Here is a 20,157-nt window from a genome sequence, read left to right as displayed (position 1 = left end):
TTGAGATTAAATAGCTGTAAAATAGTCATTTAATATCCATGGTAGACAGACTTCTAAGATGGCACCTAATAATCCATTACTCCTGGTAGTTACACCTATGTAATCCCCTGCCCTTAAGTGTGGGCTGGACCTAGTAACTTGTTTCTAAAAATAGAATATAGCAAAAGAGATAGAATAACTTACTGTACTATAATTTTGAAAGTAAAATTTAAAAGTAAAAAGAAAAAATTTAAAAATAACAAGATGTCACTTCCTTCATTAGGTTACTTCAGAGTTACTAGCGGACTCTCTCTCTCGATGAAGCCATGCTGGGGGCACACATGGCAAGGGACTGAGGGTAGCCTCCAGCCAACAGCCTGCCAGGCAATCAGGAACTGAATCCTGCCAACAACTGAATGAGCTTGAAGCGAATGCTGCCTGGGCAACATTTGAGATGATCCCTCTTGACCGCAACCTTGTGAAAAGACCCTGAAGTTGAGGACCCAACTAAGCCACACCTGAATTTCTAACCCACAGAAAATGTGAAATAACGTGTACTGTTTTAGCCTCTAAGTTGTAGGGTAATTTTTCACACAGCAATAGAATACACTATCTGCCCCCTACAAAGCTCTTGCTCTCTCTTGCACCCCCTTACCCCAGCACAGTGCTTTGCAGCTAACAGATTTAAGTATACTTATGACTGAAATAATTAATGAACAAAAGCTTAATATTAGGTCAAATTATCAGCGAAAAGAAAGTTAATTCATCAGTTGCTCATGCTTTCAAAATGTCAAGGACCAATTGAACAAAATTCATTATTTTCCCCCCAAGGCATATCCACTACTAACCCAAAGTACAGTTAAAAGTCTCATAAAACTCACAAAAAACAACCAAAAATCTACACACACAAAAGCAATAAAAACTGATACAGAGAGGTATATCCAGTCCAGCAGGTATTTCAATATGTATAAAATATTGTGTTCTAGGCCAGGCGCAGTAGTTCACGCCTGTAATTCCAGCATTCTGGGAGGCCATAGCGGGAGGACTACTTGAGCCCAGGAGTTCAAGACCAGGCTGGGCAACATAGCCAGACCCCATCTCTACAAAAAATACAACAACAAAAAATTAGCCAGGTATGGTGGCCCACGCCTGTAGTCCCAGCTGCTTGAGCCCAGGAGGTTGAGGCTGCAGTAAGTCAAGTTCGCATCACTGCCCTCCAGCTTGGGCGAGAGTGAGACTATGTCTCAAAAAAAAAAAAAAAAAAAATACACACACACACACACACACACACATAGAACTCTAAAACACGGAGCACATTTAATGAGAGAAATCTTGGAAAGGTTCGTATGTTCTATAGGTCCTCAAAAACACGGATATGCCCAGGAAACCTGACTTTCACATAAATTGGCAACTGCAGACGTGCAAGTAGGCTTTCTCGGGTCTCTGATCTTACGTCTCAGCAACCCTCCCGCGAGCCTGAGAGCTGTCCAGGTCACAATGCTAATAACTGGCTGCCATAGACAGGTTGCAGCTTCTCGGGCTCAGTTTGACATGTGCAGAAGAGCCTCGGCCCGCCTAGAAGAAATATTAAACTCCTCGCATGGGTCGGGGAAACCAAAGAAGGCACGGCAGCCTCAAGATCCACCTCGCTTCTTAGAACTTTTTTTTTTTTAATGGAGTCTCTCTCTGTCGCCAGGATGGAGTGCAGTGCCACGAAATCGGCTCACCGCAACCTCCTCCTCCTGGGTTCAAGCGATTCTCCTGCCTCAGCCTCCCGAGTAACTGGGACTACAAGCGCGCGCCACCACGCCTAGCTAATTTTTGTATTTTTAGTAGAGATGGGTCTTCACCATGTTGGCCAGGATGGTCTCGATCTGCTGACCTCGTGATCCGCCCGCCTCGACCTCCCAAAGTGCTGGGATTACAGGCGTGAGCCACCGCGCCCGGCTGCTTCTTAGAACTCTGTCATTTAAGGTCAAGCCCCATCTCGGCGCGCGGGGAGCCGCCGCGGTGCGTCCCTCTGCCGCACGAGGCAGCCAGGCCCCAGCTCTTCCCTTTCGCCCCTCAAGCTGCCCGAGCCCACTCACCCACGGAGTAGCAAGCCCCGCAACTTGAAGGCGGAGAGCGCCCGGCTCCGCAGCCGCTCCGGCGCCATATTCGCGATTTGGCGCCACCGCCGCAGCTCCGCCTCTTCCCAGGCGCGCCCCGGCCCAGCTCCGCCCCCGGCCCTGGCACGGGTCGCGTTCGACCCTGTTAAGATCCCTGCTTGGTGCCCGCCGCCTGCGCCTCAGCAACTTAGACCTAGCAGTTCGCATCCCCGGACTGAGTAGGCTGAAAGGGGAGACCACCTCGCGCTCCTTTGCTGCGGGGAAACTGGGGGCCAGAGCGTCTTCCCCGGTGTCGGGCTGCGTTGAGACAGCCACAGCGCTCTCACCGCTGCCCTAGACATTGCACGACTGCGGCCGAGCTTCCCGGACACAGGATCCCCCTAATTTCGAGGCCATGAGAGCTGTTGGGTTCCCTACTTCGCACAAGCTCTGGAAATACTGTGCCGCGACATTTACCGGAAGCTGTTATAAATCTCCATCGCTCCCACCTACCCCGATTTTTATTTAACTTGAGGGCTTCGTTTGCGCCATGCACTATCATAAGCACTTTAAATGTGTGAATTGATGTGTTGCTCATGACAGCCCAATGAGCTGTCTACTGTCTTTTCCACAACAGCCTCATTTTACAGATGAGAAAACTGACACACAAAAATGGTAAAGGACTTGCTCAAGATTAAACGACGAGTTAAGTGGTGGAGTCAGGATTTGAACTCAGTTATTCTGATTTCAAGTAGACTGTCAATCTGCCACACTTCAAAACGCTTGCTCCAATGAGTTGACTAAACCATGGAGTACTTGTAAGTAAACACGCGGCTCATAAAACAGGAGGATGATTTCACAGTACCAATATAAAATGACCTCCAACGTATACGGGTTTTTTTCTTTTTCAAAAAAGAGCAAAGTTTAATGAAGGAAGGGAAACAAAAATACATGTATTTGTTTTTGCATTTTAAAAAACCTCTGGGCCTGGGCGCGGTGGCTCACATCTGTAATCCCAGAACGTTGGGAGGCCGACGCTGGCAGATCACTTGAGGCCAAGAGTTCGAGAACAGCCGGGCCAACATGGTGAAACCCCATCTCTACCAAAAAAATACAAAAAAATACGGAAATTAGCCAGGCGTGGTGGCACGCGCCTGTAATCCCAGCTCCTGGGGAGGCTGAGGCAGGAGAATCTCTTGAGCCTTGGAGGCCGAGGGTGCAGTAAGCCAAGATCTTGCCACCATTCCAGCCTGGGCAACAAAGCAAGGCTCTGTCTCAAAAACAAAAAAGGCTGGGCGCGGTGGTTCACACCTGTAATCCCAGCATTTTGGGAGGCTGAGGTGGGCGGATCATCTGAGGTCGGGAATTTGAGACTAGCCTGACCAACATGGAGAAACCCCGTCTCTACAAAAATACAAAAAAATTAGCCGGCACATGCCTGTAATCCCAACTACTCGGGAGGCTGAGGCAGGAGAATTGTTTGAACCCGGGAGGCGGAGGTTGCGGTGAGCCGAGATGGCGCCATTGCACTCCAGCCTAGGCAACAAGAGCGCGACTCTGTCTCAAAACAACAACAACAAAACAACTCTGGAAGGTTAAACCAGAGACCACAAAAATGGTTAACTATAAAGAGGTGAGGGGATAGGGATGAAAGTGGAAACTTTCTTTACAGTGAGACTTTTAATCGATGTGTATGTTTTACATATTCAACAAATAGAAAATAAAAAGGTGAGCTTAAAATTGAATGCATACTAAAACTAATACACCTAATTGTATATTAAATTGGTAACATAACATCACAAGTGATTTTTGAACACAGTTCTCTTTATTTAGTGAAATATTTTTCAAAGACAAAAAGTACAAAGAAATTTTTAATTTTTATGTAAGAAAGGATAGGAAATAGGAATAGAAAGACATATAGTTAATTCTCATTACTGTACCTGTGATAGTTAGATTTTATAAGTAGCCACCAACAAATAATTATTGAATACTAAACCATTGCTACTAGGGGAAGTACAGAATTAGGTTCCTATGAGCCTCTGGTGACAATGTTTGCATCAACTGAACAATATATAACCTTGTTTTATGTGTGTTTTTATTTAAAGACATCTTTATATTGTGATTCGTTAACACTGTACTCAGGGCCGAAAGCCCTATAACTCATAGCTGAAGGAAGCTTATTTATCACATGTATTTTCTCCATAAGGCACTCCCACTCTCAAATAATTTAACAAAATGAAAAAGACACATTCCAACAAACATAAAGCTAGTATGGTATTATTAATAATTATTAACCTGGAGTGGAAGATACACAGGTACTCCTTGAACTATTTTTTCAACTGTTTATGGTTTGCTATTTTTTATATTAAGAAATTGGAGAGAAAATAATTCCAGTTGCCCAGCTTTCTCTCACAATCTGACCTCACAATTCCCCTTTTCCCATAAATTTTCCCAATCATAATTCTCTTTCTCTCATAAATTTTTTTTTTTTTTTTTTTTTTTTTTTTTTTTTGAGACGGAGTCTTGCTGTGTCACCCAGGCTGGAGTGCAGTGGCGCGATCTCGGCTCACTGCAAGCTCCGCCTCCCGGGTTCAGGCCATTCTCCTGCCTCAGCCTCCCGAGGAGCTGGGACTACAGGCGCCCGCCAACACGCCCGGCTAATTTTTTGTATTTTTAGTAGAGACAGGGTTTCACCGTGTTAGCCAGGATGGTCTCGATCTCCTGACCTCGTGATCCGCCCGCCTCGGCCTCCCAAAGTGCTGGGATTACAGGCTTGAGCCACCGCGCCCGGCCTCTCTCATAAATTTTCAACTTCTTCCTCTATGGCTCCTTCACCTGGCCAGCTCATAAAGTCCCAATACTTAAATGAACAATTATATGCTGATGACTCCAAAATCCCTATCTCTAGCCCTTAGCTCTCTTAGACTTCAAATCCAACTCAATATGCCTCCAAATGAACTCACCATTGCCCCTGCCCTCCCCCCGCCCCACCAAAACCTGTTCCTCCTCCCATGTTCAATAACTTAGTGAAGGGCTCCACCCACCTTCCACCCAGTGACCAAGCTGGTAAACTAGGCATATCCTTGACTCTTCCCTCTCACGAATGAAAGTTCCCTGAACAACTTCCATTCATCTTTCAGTTCTTAGCTTAGACTCTACTTTCTCTCAGGAACCTTCCCTGTCTCCCCTCAATCTGAGTTAAAGGGTCTCTGTAGACCCAAGGTGCCCTGGACGTTTGCTATTTTCACACTTACTGCACGGTATGGTAATTGTGTGTTTGCTGGTCTGTAGACTCCACCAGACTCTACAGTCCAGGAGGACAAGTGCTCCATTTCAAAAATACAATACCAATATTACTAGTAACAATAAAGTGATGGAGTGAGAATTATAATTGACATATAGCTTACACTAAGTAAAATGCACATATCTGTATGCAGTTCAATGCATTTCAATAAATGTATACACCCATGTAACCACCACCTCAATCAAGATACAGAACATTTTCATCACTCCAGAACACTTCCTGTACTCCTTTCCATCAATCCCCTCCCCCTCCCTACTCCCAAATAACCACTTTTCTGCTTTCTATTATCATAGATCACTTTTGTCTATCTTGAATTTCTTTCTTTCTTTTTTTTTTTTTTTTTTTTTTTGAGAAGGAATCTTGCTCTGTCGCCCAGACTGGAGTGCAGTGGCGCGATCTCGGCTCACTGCAACCTCCACCTCCTGGGTTCAAGTGATTCTCCTGCCTCAGCCTCCCAAGTAGCTGGGATTACAGGCATGCGCCACCGCGCCCGGCTAATTTTTGTATTTTTAGTAGAGACAGGATTGCCCGGGTTGGCCAGGCTGGTCTGAAACTCCTGAGCTCAAGTGATCCGCCCACCTCATCCTCCCAAAGTGCTGGGATTACAGGCGTGAGCCACTGCGCCCGGCACAAAACTCCTATTGAGGGAAATCCAGTTACATTTGTAAAGTTAAATATGCATTTATCCTCTGACCCAGCAATTCCACATCTAGAACTCTACTCCAAAGGTAGGCTTGTAGAAATACAAAATAACATATGCATAACGTTATTCATCGCAGCATTATTTATAATAGCCAAAAAACCTGGAAATAACCGATATGTCCATCAATAAGAATCTGTGACACATCCAATCAGTGGAGTGCTATGAAGCTATAAAAAGGACTGAGGAGACCACTGTACCCTGACATGGATCGTCAAGTGAAAAGAGAAAGTTAAGGAACACTGTATATACTTCCTTTTGTGTAAGAAAAGGAGCAGATACTCTGTTTATTTGTATCGTCAAAAATAAACAATAGAAAGAATCATTAAAGTGCACCAGACTTAAGTGTCTTCTAATGTGATGCAATATGAAGTATTTTCCAAAAAAAAAAAAAAAATCTGAAGTAGAATCTAATAAAGATTTTAGATACAGCTTCCAGCCTAAAAGAAATACGGGGAAAGGATGCACAAGTTATTGGGAAACGACATTGAGGAACCAAACCCAGAAGGTGGTATGGCTGTAGGAAAACAAGAAAACTAATCTATATAACAAACCAATGGCACAAAAGAGAAGGGAGAGAAGCTAGAGTAAAAAAGACGTAGAGTCTTAAGAGGCGTTAACAACGAATTACAGTGCTGGACAAACCAACTGGAGAAAAGACAGTTTGAGATAATCAAGGAATCTGACTACAGACTGACTACTAAATGAGGCTGTACTGCCAAAACACAATTTCAACAGAGGAGAAATCTGCGCGTGGGAAGACCAGGCCCCTTCCCCACCGCTAGGAAGCCAGAACGTCCCTCCGCAGCCGCGCCGCCCCTGGCTCGCCTTCCTGGGCGAGAGCCGCGGGACGTCGCAGACGCACTGGCTCCGCCTTCCCACCAATCTCGACCCTCGCCGCATTCCGTTCGTGCGTGGAGCAATCGGGACTGGAGGCGAGGCCGCCGGGCGGGCAGGGGCTGTGGCGCGGCAAGCGGCGGGCCAGCGACGGCGGGAATGGCGGACTCGCAGCTGTTCTGTGTGGCGGAGGAACGCAGCGGCCACTGCGCCGTGGTGGACGGAAACTTCCTCTACGTGTGGGGGGGCTACGTGGTAAGGGGAAGAGGCGGGACGGGGCGGACTCGCGCCGGGAGACAGTCGGCCTGAGCGGACGCAGCGCCCGCCACACCCGCTCCCGAGGCTGCGGCCCAGGCCTGGCGCGCCCGGCGCCTGCAGCGCCCCCCCAGCCCCTCCGCTGGCCGCCGCCCCCACAGCCGAGCCAGGGCTTGACGTCGTCCCGCCGTTGCTTCTTCTGTTAAAGCCTCAGACCCGGCTCCGGGCCCCTTTCCACTCCGCCCCCCTCCCGCAGCAGTTCAGTAACCCCGGTTTGCCCAATGCAAAGGCAGTTACAGCGCGATTAATTATTATCCTTAAATACTGGCGCAGACTTAGAAGGATCCCAGGACGCCGTGCTGTATCATTTTGTATATATTTCCTTATTCCCACGGCGCGATTCGAAATAAAATATCGAAATCACTGAAGCATTTAAATATTTCTTTTCTTTTTTTCTTTTTCTTTTCTTTTTTCTGAGATGGAGTTTCGCTCTTGTTGCCCAGGGCTGGAGTGCAATGGAACGATCTCAGCTCACCGCAACCTCCGCCACCCGCCCCGGGTTCAAGCGATTTGCCTCAGCCTCCCTTAGTAGCTGGGCTTACCGGCATGTGCCATCATGCCTAGTTAATTTTGTATTTTTGGTAGAGACAGGGTTTCCTATATTGGTCAGGCTGGTCTTGAACTCGCGACCTCAGGTGATCCGCCCGCCTTGGCTTGCCAAAATGCTGGAATTAAAGGCGTGAGCCACTGTGCCCGGCCTGCATTTAAATATTTCTAAGCTATTTTTAGTGGCATTTCTTTACTAATGACTATGAATATTTTTTCTAGTCTCAAAATAGATCCATGTTAGCAATAATATGCTAATGAATATTATGCTTTAAAATTCTTATTATAATGGAGGTTTGAACGTATGTGTGTGTTGTGTGTCCATAATCACAGAATTATAGAAGCAAGAATGGTAAAGCTGGAAAACAGGAATACTATATGCCAACCCTCTTAGTTTACAGATTTTTTTTCTTAAGCCATCTGGAAGTTCTACTGATAGTAGAACCTACATCTTCTGTCTCCCTACCATTATGTGACAGACCTGTAACATGACTGCATCATATTGAAATGACCAACATACAGGCATACCTCGAAAGTATTGCGGGTTCTGATCCAGATCACTGCAATAAAGCGAGGTCATACGAATTTTTTTCATATCTCAGTGCATATAAAATCATGTTTACACTGTAGTGTGTTAAGTATGCAATAATATTATGTGTAAAAAAAATGTACATACCTCGCTGGGGGCGGTGGCTTACACCCGTAATCCCAGCACTTTGGGAGGCTGAGGCGGGTGGATTACCTGAAGTCAGGAGTCCGAGACCATCCTGGCCAACATGGTGAAACCTCGTCTCTACTAAAACTACAAAAATTAGCCGGACGTGGTGGCGGATGCCTGTAATCCCAGCTACTCGGGAGGCTGAGGCAGGAGAATCACTTGGACCTGGGAGGCGGAGGTTGCAGTAAGCCAAGATCGCGCCATTGCATTCCAGCCTGGGCGACAGCGAGACTCCGTCTCAAAACAAAACAAACAAACAAACAAAAAACTGTACATACCTAATTTCAAAATTATTGCTAAAAAATGCTAAGGATTATCTGAGCCTTCAGTGAGTTGTATTCTTTTTGCTCATGGAGGGTCTTCCTCCATGTAGATGGCCACTGACTGATGAGGGTGGTTGTTGCTGAAGGTTGGAGTGGCTGTGGCAATTTCTTAATATAAGACAATGAAGTTTGCCACATTGAGCCTTCCTTTCACAAAATATTTCTCTGTAGCATGCAATGCAATTTTGATAGTTTTGCGTGTGTGTGTGGTTTTTTTTTCTTTTTTGAGACAGAGTCTCTCCTGCAACCTCTGCCTCCCAGGTTCAAGTGATTCTCCTGCCTCGGCCTCCTGAGTAGCTGGAATTACAGGTGTGCACCATCATGCCTGGCTAATTTTTGTGTTTTTTACAGGTGTGAGCCACCATGCCCAGCCATGAAATGTATTTTCTTAAATAATAAGGCTTGAAAGTCAGAATGATTACTTGATCCATGGGCTACAGAATGGATATTATGTAGCAGGCATGAAAAGATAAATCTCCTTGTAGATCTCCCATCAGAGCTCTTGGGTGACTAGATGGGTTGTCAATGAGCAGTGAGTGATATTTTCTGAGCAGTAGTTCTCAACAGTACACTTAAACTACTCAGTAAGCCATGCTGTTAAAGAGACATGCTGTCATCCAGGCTTTCTTGTTCCATTGTTAGAGCACAGGCAGTGTAGATTTAGCATAATTCTTAAGGGCCCTAGGATTTTCAGAATGATAAATGAACATTGGCTTCAACTTAAAGACAGCTACTACATTAGCCACTAACAAGAGAATTAGCTGGTCCTTTGAAATTGGGCATTGACTTCTCTCTAGCTATGAAAGTCCTGGATGGCATCCTCTTCCAATATAAAGTTGTTTCATCCACATTAAAAATCTATTGTTGGCCAGGCCCGTTGGCTCACACCTGTAATCCCAGCACTTTGGGAGGCCAAGGCAGGCAGATCACGAGGTCAGGAGATTGAGACCATCCTGGCTAACACAGTGAAACCCCGTCTCTACTAAAAATACAAAAAAAATTAGCCGGGTGTGGTGGCAGGCGCCTGTAGTCCCAGCTACTCGGGAGGCTGAGGCAGGAGAATGGCGAGAACCCAGGAAGCAGAGCTTGCAGTGAGCCGAGATCGCGCCACTGCCCTCCAGCCTGGGCGACAGAGCGAGACTCCGTCTCAGAAAAAAAAAAATCTATTGTTTAGTGTAGCCATCTTCATCAGGTATCTTAGCCAGATGTTCTGGATAACTTGCTGCAGCTTCTACATGAGCACATGCTGCTTCACCTTGCACTTTTTTTTTTTTTTTTTTTTTTTTTGAGACAGAGTCGCCCAGGCTGTGGTGCAGTGGAAAAGTCTCAGCTCACTGCAACCTCCGCCTTCTGAGCTCGAGCAATTCTCCTGCCTCAGCCTCCTGAGTAGCTGGGATTACAGGTGTGTAACACCACACCTGGCTAATTTTTGTATTTTTAGTAGTAATTTAGTAACTTTTGTATTTTCACCATATTGGCCAGGCTGATCTCAAACTCCTGACCTCAGGAGATCTGCCCACCTTGGCCTCCCAAAGTGCTGGGATTACAGGCGTGAGTCACCATGCCCGGCCTTACCTTGCACTTTTATGTACTGAAGAACAGCTTCCTTCCTTAAAACTCATGTTAGCTTCAAACTTCGGCAGTTTCTCAATTCTCTCAGCCTTCATAGAATTGAAGAGAGTTAAGACCCTCCTGTGGGTTAGGCTCTGGCCTAAGGGAATGTTATGGCTGTTATGATCTTGTATCCAGACCACTAAAACTTTCTCCACTCAGGAATAAGGTTGTTTTGCTTTCATATTACTCATTTTTCATTAGAATAGCACTCTTGATTTCCTTTAAGAACTTTCCGTGTGGATTCACAATGTGGCTAACTGACACAAGAAGCCTAGCTTTTGGCCTGTATTAGCTTTTGACATGCCTTTTTCACTAAGCTTAATTGTTTCTAGCTTTTGATTCAAAGTGAGGAACATGCCACTCTTCCTTCACTTGAACACTTAGAGTCCATTGTAGGGTTACTAACTGGCCTATGGCCTACTTTCTTTTTTTTTTTTTTTTTTTTTTTGAGACAGAGTCTCGCTCTGTCCCCCAGGCTGGAGTGCAGTGGTGCAATCTTGGCTCACTGCAAGCTCCGCCTCCCGGGTTCACACCATTCTCCTGCCTCAGCCTCCCGAGAAGCTGGGACTACAGGCGTGTGCCACTACACCCAGCTAATGTTTTTGAATTTTAATAGAGATGGGGTTTCACTGTGTTAGCCAGGATGGTCTCGATCTCCTGACCTCGTGATCCGCCTGCCTCGGCCTCCCAGAGTGCTGGGATTATAGGCGTGAGCCGCCGCACCCAGCAAGGCCTACTTTCAATATTGTTGTATCTGAGGAAATGAGGAGGCCCAAGGAGAGGGAGAGAGATGGGGGAATGGTTGGTCAGTGGAATAGTCTGAACACACACATTTATCAGTTAAGTTCGCCATCTTATACGGGCACAGTTTATGGTGCCCCAAAACAATTACAGTAGTATATCAAAGATCATTGATCACAGATCACCATAACAGATATAATAATAATAATGCAAAAGTTTGAAATACTGTGAGAATTGCCAAAATGTGACACAGACACGAAGTGAGTATCACATGCTGTTGGAAAAATGGTGCCAATGGACTTGCTGAGTGCAGGGTTGCCACAAACCTTCAATTTATTTAAAAACTGCAGTATCTGTCAAGCACAGTAAAGCAAAGCACAATAAAATGAGGTATGCCTGTACTGTGTATGTTAAATAATTCTCAGATTCAAGTTGGTTTTTGTTGTTGTTTTGTGTGTTTATTTTTAATTTGGTTCAGTACCAGTGGGGGAAAATTAGAACTAACTTTTGAGTGCTTACTACATCTGGCATGTGCTAGGTACTGTCACATCCCTAATCTTACATATTCTTACTATATTCCTGAAAAGTAGGTAATATCCCTATTTTATAAATAAGGAAAAGGAGTCGATTAGAGTAGGTAACTTTAATGGCCATTTCACCTCAAGGGCAGCAGATACCAACCGACGTATATAGGATTTCCAAAGGCAACTTTGTAATGATAAACTAAATTAGGTGATTGTGCTTTATTAGTGTCTGATATTTCCACCATTTATTCTTGATGCAAAGAGTCTAGATATAAAAGTGGCTATATGCACAAGAAATAAATTTTGATTGTTTTGAGTTCTGCCGCTTGTAGAGGTGTCAGACTTCATCTGCTGTGTTCTTGAGGTTGTAAAAGTTAAGTGAAAAATTCACGTAAAACAGCAATCTGTAATATATCTGTATAGATTTCTTTTGAGCCCATAAATAAACACTTTTTTCCCCCCGGAGACAAAGTCTTGCTCTGTCGCCCAGGCTGGAGTGCAGTGGCACAATCTCGGCTCACTGCAACCTCCGCCTCCTAGGTTCAAAAGATTCTCCTGCCTCAGCCTCCCTAGTAGCTGGGATTATAGGCATACGCCACCACACCCAACTACTTTTTGTATTCTTAGTACAGACGGGGTTCCACCATGTTGGCCAGGCTGGTCTCAAACTCTTGACCTCGTGATCCACCCGCCTCAGCCTCCCAAAGTGCTGGGATTACAGGCCTGAGCCACCGCGCTTGGCCTTTGTTTTTTGTTTTGTTTTGTTTTTTGAGACAGGGTCTCCCTCTGTTGCCCAGGCTGGAATGCAGTGGCACCATCTCGGCTCACTGCAACTTCCGCCTCCTGGGTTCAAGCAATTCTCCTGCCTCAGCCTCCCAAGAAGCTGGGATTACAGGCACACGCCACCATGCCCAGCTAAGTTTTGTATTTTTAGTAGAGACGGAGTTTTGCCATGTTGGCCAGGCTGGTCTCAAACTCCTGACCTTAGGCAATCAGCCTGCCTCGGCCTCCCAAAGTGCTGGGATTACAGGTGTGAGCCACTGTGCCTGGCCTAAATGTCTGAATTTTTTACATCTCGTTTTATTCTTGAAAATTGTATAATTGATAAGATCACACAGTTTTTACCAGGCGCGGTGGCTCACGCCTGTAATCCCAGCAGTTTGGGAGGCCGAGGTGGGCGGATCGCGAGGTCAGGAGATTGAGACCATCCTGGCTAACGCGGTGAAACCCTGTCTCTGTTAAAAATACAAAAAATTAGCCAGGTGTGGTGGCACGCGCCTGTAATCCCAGCTAATCTGGAGGCCAAGGCAGGAGAATCGCTTGATCCCAGAAGGCAGAGGTTGCAGTGAACCAAGATCATGCCACTGCACTCCAGTCTGGGTGATAGAGCAAGACTCTGTCTTAAAAAATAAAAAAAATAAAAAAAATCACAGTTCTTCAGGTGACAGTTGTTGAATTGAAATACTTCTTTTCCTCCTGTTTATTAATTCGGTCAGTAGAGATGCTGTAAGAACCACTCTGGAAAATACAACACAGATGTAGATCCTGAGTCTACCACTTTTTTAAATTCCAGGGATTATCAGCAGTCAAGAAGCGTCTAAGGCATAAGTGGAAGGAAAGGGAGACTAGGAGGCAAAAAAGAAGCCATATGGGTAGCATAGGCTTTAAAAAAAAAAAAAAAAAAAAAAAGGAAGACATGGCATATAAGGAGAAAAAGTAGAATTCTTCTAACAATTATCTTATTCCAGTCATTCTAAACAGAAGATAGTTAAAAGGCCCTGGAATCTGGTGGTATTCCAGTACTCAGTAGTTAAGTATAATGATCAGATGGTTCCAGATTATATATTCCAGTCACAATTTTCCTCTTCATTGATACAAACAGTGTATTAAAATGGACAAACATGTTCCAAAGCTCACTGATACTTGTCTAAATTACTACTTGCTCCATTGTCAAACATATTCTGAAGGCTATTATATTAGTATCTGAAAATAGCCCCCCCAGAGGTAAAAGTGATAATATCAAAAAAGTAAATGGTCGATTCTAATTGGTGTCAGGATATGATTTTGCTCTTAGTTCTACATGCTTTCCACATTACAGAAATTCACACAGACTTTGGTGCTACTGCAAGGAACATTAAAAGTTGTGAATAGCTTTTCCAAATTTAAGGGAAAAACTCGGTATCTTGGCATGTTTGCAGATACTATGGTTTTCCTATTATGGCCCTCATCATTTGAACAGTATTATTTCTGTAATACAATTTATATTAATACGTTTTGCTCTGAACCTTTTTTTTTTTTTTTTTTTGACATGGAGTCTCACGCTTGCCCAGGCTGGAGTGCAGTGGCACGATCTCGGCTCACTGCAACCTCCACCTCCCAGGTTCAACCGATTCTCCTGCCTCAGCCTCCGGAGTAGCTGGGACTACAGGTGCTTCCCACCATGCCCAGGTAATTATTGTATTTTTAGTAGAGACGGGGTTTCACCATGTTGGTCAGGCTGGTCTTGAACATGTGCTTAAATACATAAACATGTGCTTAAATACATAGTTCTGCTATGGATATGGACTTAAAGGGAAGAAGGATCAATTTAGAAAATGTTTGAAAAGAATGAAGATGGAAGGCTTACCGTGTCAGATATTAAAACATATCACAATACCATAATAATTAGTTGACTTGATGCCAGTAGAGATAGTACAATGAAATGCGAAAGGAATTACGGAAACAGCCGGGCACAGTGGCTCACACCTGTAATCCCAGCACTTTGGGAGGCCAAGGTGGGTGGATTGCCTGAGCTCAGGAGTTTGAAACCAGCCTGGGCAACATGGTGAAACCCCATCTCTACTAAAATACAAAAAATTAGCCAGGCATGGTCGCATGTGCCTATAATCTCAGCTACTCGGAAGGCTGAGGCATGAGAATCACTTGAACCCGGGAGGCGGAGGTTGCAGTAAGCCAAGATCGCGCCACTGCACTCCAACCTAGGTGACAGAGTGAGACTCCATCTCAAAAAAAAAAAAGAAGAAAAACTACAAAAACAGCCAAGCATATAAGGAAAAAAAATAAGGCCATTTTGTATTTAAAAGGTAGCATTTCAAATCTGGGAAAGTGATCACTTATGCAATAAATGATCCTAGGATAGCTAGAGGAAAATATTATTGGTGCCTTCAGATTGAAGGGTTAAATACAGAAAAATTAAGCTATATAATACTGGAAGAGAATACATGACTTCTAAAATCTTGAGGAAAAAACTATAATGGAAAAAATTGGCAGATCAGACTTTTAAAAAACTGATTTTTGGCCAGGCACGGTGGCTTATGCCTGTAATCCTAGCACTTTGGGAGGCCGAGGTGGATGGATCAACTTACGTCAGGAGTTCGAGACCAGCCTGACCAACATGGTGAAACCCCATCTCTACTAAAAATACAAAATTAGCCAGGCGTGGTGGCGCATGCCTGTAATCCCAGCTACTCAGGAGGCTGAGGCAGGAGAATCGCTTGAACCTGGGAGATGGAGGTTATGGTGAGCCGAGATCGCGCCATTACACTTTAGCCTGGGCAACAAGAGCAAAACTCCGTATCAAAAAAACAAAAACAAGGCCGGGCGCGGTGGCTCACGCTTGTAATCCCAGCACTTTGGGAGGCCGAGGCGGGTGGGTCACGAGGTCAGGAGATCGAGACCACAGTGAAACCCCGTCTCTACTAAAAAAAAAATACAAAAAATTAGCCGGGCGTGGTGGCGGGCGCCTGTAGTCCCAGCTACTCCGAGAGGCTGAGGCAGGAGAATGGCGTGAACCCGGGAGGCGGAGTTTGCAGTAAGCCGAGACTGCGCCACTGCACTCCAGCCTGGGTGACAGAGCAAGACTCCGACTCAAAAAAAAAAAAAAAAAAAAAAAAAAAAAAACATACCAAAAACTGATTTTTAAACACCAGAAAATTAGGAGGCAAATGGCAAAGGAGAAAATATTTGTAACCAAGGTCGGGCGTGGTGGCTCATGCCTGTAATCCCAGCACTTTGAGAGGCCGAGGCAGGCAGATCACCTGAGGTCTGGAGTTCGAGACCAGCCTGACCAATATGATGAAACCCCATCTCTACTAAAAATACAAAAATTAGCTGGGCATGGTGGCTCACACCTGTAATCCCAGCGCTTTGGGAGGCCGAGGCAGGTGGATCACCTAAGGTCAGGAGTTTGAGACCAGCCTCACCAACATGGAGAAACCCTGTCTCCACTAAAAATAAAAAAGTAGCCAGGCATGGTGGCACAGGCCTGTAATCACAGCTACTCGGGAGGCTGAGGCAGGATAATCGCTTGAACCTGGGAGGCAGAGGTTCTGGTGAGCCAAGATCATGCCATTGCACTCCAGGCTGGGCAACAAGAGTGAAACTCTGTCTCAAAAAAAAAAAAAAAAAAAAAAAATTAGCCGGGCGTGGTGGCATGTGCCTGTAATCCCAGCTACTCAGGAGGCTGAGACAGGAGAATCGCTTGAACCTAGGAGGCAGAGGTTGCAGTGAGCCGAGATCACACCATTGCACTCAGCCTGGGTAACAAGAGCGAAATTCTGTCTCAAAAAAAAGATAAGGATAACATACCTATTGAAAAATGAGCAATGGATAAGTGCAATTTACAAAATAGATACAAATATACAAACAAAAGAAACCCAAGTAAAAATTACAATAAGGTTTTTCTTCTCCAATTTGTGAAGATTAGAATTCTGGCAAAGAATGTGGAGAAATGAATTACTAGTACACTGGTAATAAGAGTACAAGTTTGTATAACCTTTTTGAGGAGAAATTTAGCAATGTGTATTAAAAATGTAAGATGTGTTTTCTCTTTAACCTAATAGTTCTACTTTCTATATTCATAAATGATCACATTGGTCATCTATGTCATATGGAAGACATTTATCATTCTTTTTAAATGACCAGAATATAAACCTTCTTTCTCTATTTGTGGTATTCCCCTAGTGAGTGAATATTGTCAGGGTATTTATTCTAGTTGTCTCCTACTTATCCTCATAAAATATAAGATATATAACTTGTTCTCTGTTGTATCCTCAATGTCTAGAACTGGTTACAGCTCATAGTATGTACCCAATAAAAATACTTGAAAGTCAGGTACTAACTTTTCCTGCCTCACTTGCAGCTAGGTTGCAGGCAAGTGTCTAGGACTCCATTGGTTAGATGAATCTGTGCTAGATTTGGACTTGGGAATACAGATATAAAAAATCACGACCTGGCCGGGCGCGGTGGCTCATGCTTGTAATCCCAGCACTTTGGGAGGCCGAGGCGGGCGGATCACGAGGTCAGGAGATCGAGACCACGGTGAAACCCCATCTCTACTAAAAATACAAAAAATTAGCCGGGTGCGGTGGCAGGCGCCTGTAGTCCCAGCTACTCAGAGAGGCTGAGGCAGGAGAATGGCATGAACCCGGGAGGCGGAGCTTGCAGTGAGCCGAGATCGCGCCACTGCACTCCAACCTGGGTGACAGAGCGAGACTCTGTCTCAAAAAAAAAAAAAAAAAAAACCATGACCTGTAGAAGATTCTTAGCCTGCAGTACAGTTTAGGAAGATCAAGTTTCCTTGCATAAAAGGCAGCAGTGTGGTGTGCACCAGTGACCACAGTCCTGCTCTCTTGGCATGGTTTCAGACCTCGCCCTTCCTTACATAGACCAGAGGCTGGTTCTCCAGCCTCCCTGATGATTCTGTGAGCTACTTAATATTCATTTCTTAAAATTTTATTTACTTAATTTTTGAATTTGAAATATATATACAATAGACTGTATAAAATAAGTATTATTTAAATGTAAACAACTTTTTAGTTTCCAGATTAAGAAATAAACAATACCTTAGAAGCTTCCTTTTCTCCTGTGTGGATTACATTGCTCCCACCACCCCCACTCATACAGGTTACCACTATCTTAAATTTCTTTTCTCTATAGTTTTACCTCACATATATCTCTAAACAATATATTATTTGGTTTGGAATCATAGCATATGTTTTCTTTCATGAATTTTTTTTTTGAGACAGAGTTTTGCTCTTGTTGCCTAGGCTGGATTGCAGTGGCGTGATCTCAGCTCACTGCAACCTCCGCCTCCCGGGTTCAAGTGATCCTTCTGCCTCAGCCTTCCAAGTAGCTGGGATTACAGGTGCCCGCCACCACGCCAAGCTAATTTTTGTATTTTTAGTAGAAACGGGGTTTCACCATGTTGGCCAGGCTGATCTTGGACTCCTCACCTTAGGTGATCCACCCACCTCAGCTTCCCAAAGTGCTGGGATTACAGGTGTGAGCCCAGCCTCTTTCATGAATTCTTTTAGTTTTTAGATTCATACATTGCTTATAGTCAACTGGTGTGTACTTGTATGGCTGTACCTGTTGTTGTTTGACGTCTATTCTGATTGGTCAATGCCTATGCTGCCCAGTTGTTAAATAATTTGAAAATCATCATCTCTAGATCCATTCATTTGATGTATATCCTGTATAACATTCTACTGTATGAGTTTACTGCAATTTATCCATTCCATTATTGGTGAATATTTGAATGTTTCTAATTTTTTGCTATTGTAAGCATTCTTATAACATGCTTCCTATTGTATATTCACAAGGGCATGTACATTCCCTAGGGAATCTACCAATGAATGAAATGTTGGATCACTTGATATGCACATCTCTAAAATTATTTGGAAATGTCAGACTGTTACCAAAATATTTGTATCAATTTACACTCCCACCAGCCACTTCCTTGCCCCATATCCTTGACAACACATTTGGTACCATCTGGCCTTACATTTTTGCCATTCCAGTGAGTGTGACATGATAGTTCATTGTGGTTTTTGTTTTCATTGCCCTTGGTTACTGATAAAATTGGGTGTCTAACTTTATGGACTTTTTGTGTCTTCTGTAAAAATGCTGGCTCATGTCTTTTGCTCATTTTTCTATTGGATTATTTGCTTTTTTTAAACTAATTTATACAAGTTTTAAAATACAAAATTGTGTGAGTTGAATATGTCTTCAATTTATAGCTTGTCTTTTTATTTTTTTTCCTTTTCTGTTTCTTTTTTTTTTTTTTTTTTTGAGACGGAGTCTTGCTTTGTCACCCAGGCTGGAGTGCAGTGGCGCAATCTGGGCTCACTGCAACCTCTGCCTCCCAGGCTCGAGCAATTCTCGTGCCTCAGCCTCCTGAGTAGCTGGGATTACAGGCACCCGCCACCACACCCAGCTAATTTTTTGTATTTTTAGTAGAGGCCGGAGTTTCACCATGTTGGCTGGGCTGGCCTTGAACTCCTGACCTCAGGTGATCTGCCCAACTCGGCCTCCCAAAGTGCTGGGATTACAAGCATGAGCCACTGTGCCTGGCCTTGTCAAACATATTCTAACCATTCCTAGAAATAGGAAGAGAAGGAGTCAAGGGAGAATTTTTTTTTGAAAGATGAGATGAGGCATGTTTGTATATTGATAGGAATAATCCAGTAGAGAAGGAAAACTTGGGCTGGGCGCGGTGGCTCACTCAATCAATAAATATTTTATTTGTCTTTTATGTGTGAGGCACTGTAGTAGGCTCTGGGAGCATAACAAGATAGACAAGATCCCTGTACTCATGAAGCTTACAGTTTAGCAGTACTGGTGGTGGTGAGGGTGGGTGTGATACAGACAAAGAACTTCAAAGGGAAAGTACAGGACTATGAGAGCCTTTAATAGGGGACCTTAATAATTTAAACTATTTTAGAGAATAGGTTAGAGAAGTACATTTAAGATGATTCCCAAAAAAGGAGGAGTTAGGCAAACTCTGAAAGAGCACTATAAGAAGAGAAAGGAGAATAGATGAAGGGTCCTACCATAGCAAGGAACTAGGAGATGTTTAAGTACTGAAAGTGTACTGTGTGTGAAAGGCAACTTGAAGTTTTGAGGGATAGCAGGTACCATATAATATAGAATCATAAACATTTTCGACTATGCTAAAAGCAATAGGGAGCCATTGAAAGGACTTAAACACAATAATGACAATTCATTTCTTTCTTTCTTTCTTTCTTTTTTTGAGATGGAGTCTCGCTCTGTTGCCCAGGCTGAAGTACAGTGGCATGATCTCAGCTTACTGCAACCTCCGCCTCCCAGGTTCAAGCAATTCTCCTGCCTCAGCCTCCCAAATAGCTAAGACTATAGGCGCCTGCCACCACGCCTAGCTAATTTTTTTGTATATTTAGTAGAGACAGGGTTTCACCATATTGGCCAGGCTGCTCTCGAACTCCTAACCTTGTGATCTGCTTGCGTCGGCCTCCCAAAGTGCTAAGATTACAGGTGTGAGCCACCGTGCCCAGCCTATAATATTACTTTCATAAAGGAGTACACATGAGGCTACTGGAAACTAATGCCATTAAACCTTAGATTCATTCATACAGTAGCTCCCCTTCTTATAATTATTTGTTTACTTAGCCATTTAATATGGATTCCTCAGTCAGACATGAGTGTAAGTTT

The 20,157-nt window shown here is 44.2% G+C and overlaps 2 protein-coding genes across 11 annotated transcripts in view; one reads left to right on the top strand and one right to left on the bottom strand.

Moving 5' to 3' along the window:
- POLE2 (DNA polymerase epsilon 2, accessory subunit) overlaps positions 1-2,162 on the bottom strand; it is a 46,113-nt gene extending 43,951 nt beyond the window's left edge. For all 9 annotated transcript variants that reach the window (XM_063644588.1, XM_055289479.2, XM_055289481.2 and 6 more), the window contains exon 1: positions 2,067-2,162. In XM_063644588.1, the coding sequence (XP_063500658.1) occupies positions 2,067-2,134 (68 nt within the window). In that variant the 5' untranslated portion in view covers positions 2,135-2,162. The remainder of the gene's footprint in view (positions 1-2,066) is intronic.
- Positions 2,163-5,346: 3,184 nt separating this feature from the next.
- The window catches only part of KLHDC1 (kelch domain containing 1), a 69,505-nt gene continuing 54,694 nt past the window's right edge, over positions 5,347-20,157 (top strand). For both annotated transcript variants that reach the window (XR_008659524.2, XM_055289473.2), the window contains exon 1: positions 5,347-7,162. Coding sequence is in view for 1 of the 2 variants with exons in the window: in XM_055289473.2 (XP_055145448.1) it covers positions 7,067-7,162 (96 nt within the window). In the remaining variant the exon portion in view is untranslated. The remainder of the gene's footprint in view (positions 7,163-20,157) is intronic.

Source organism: Symphalangus syndactylus, chromosome 8 (assembly GCF_028878055.3).
Source record: "Symphalangus syndactylus isolate Jambi chromosome 8, NHGRI_mSymSyn1-v2.1_pri, whole genome shotgun sequence".
NCBI classification, from domain to species: domain Eukaryota; kingdom Metazoa; phylum Chordata; class Mammalia; order Primates; family Hylobatidae; genus Symphalangus; species Symphalangus syndactylus.
The sequence above is the reverse complement of the archived record's forward strand: the minus strand, read 5'-3'. Positions and strand labels throughout refer to the sequence as shown.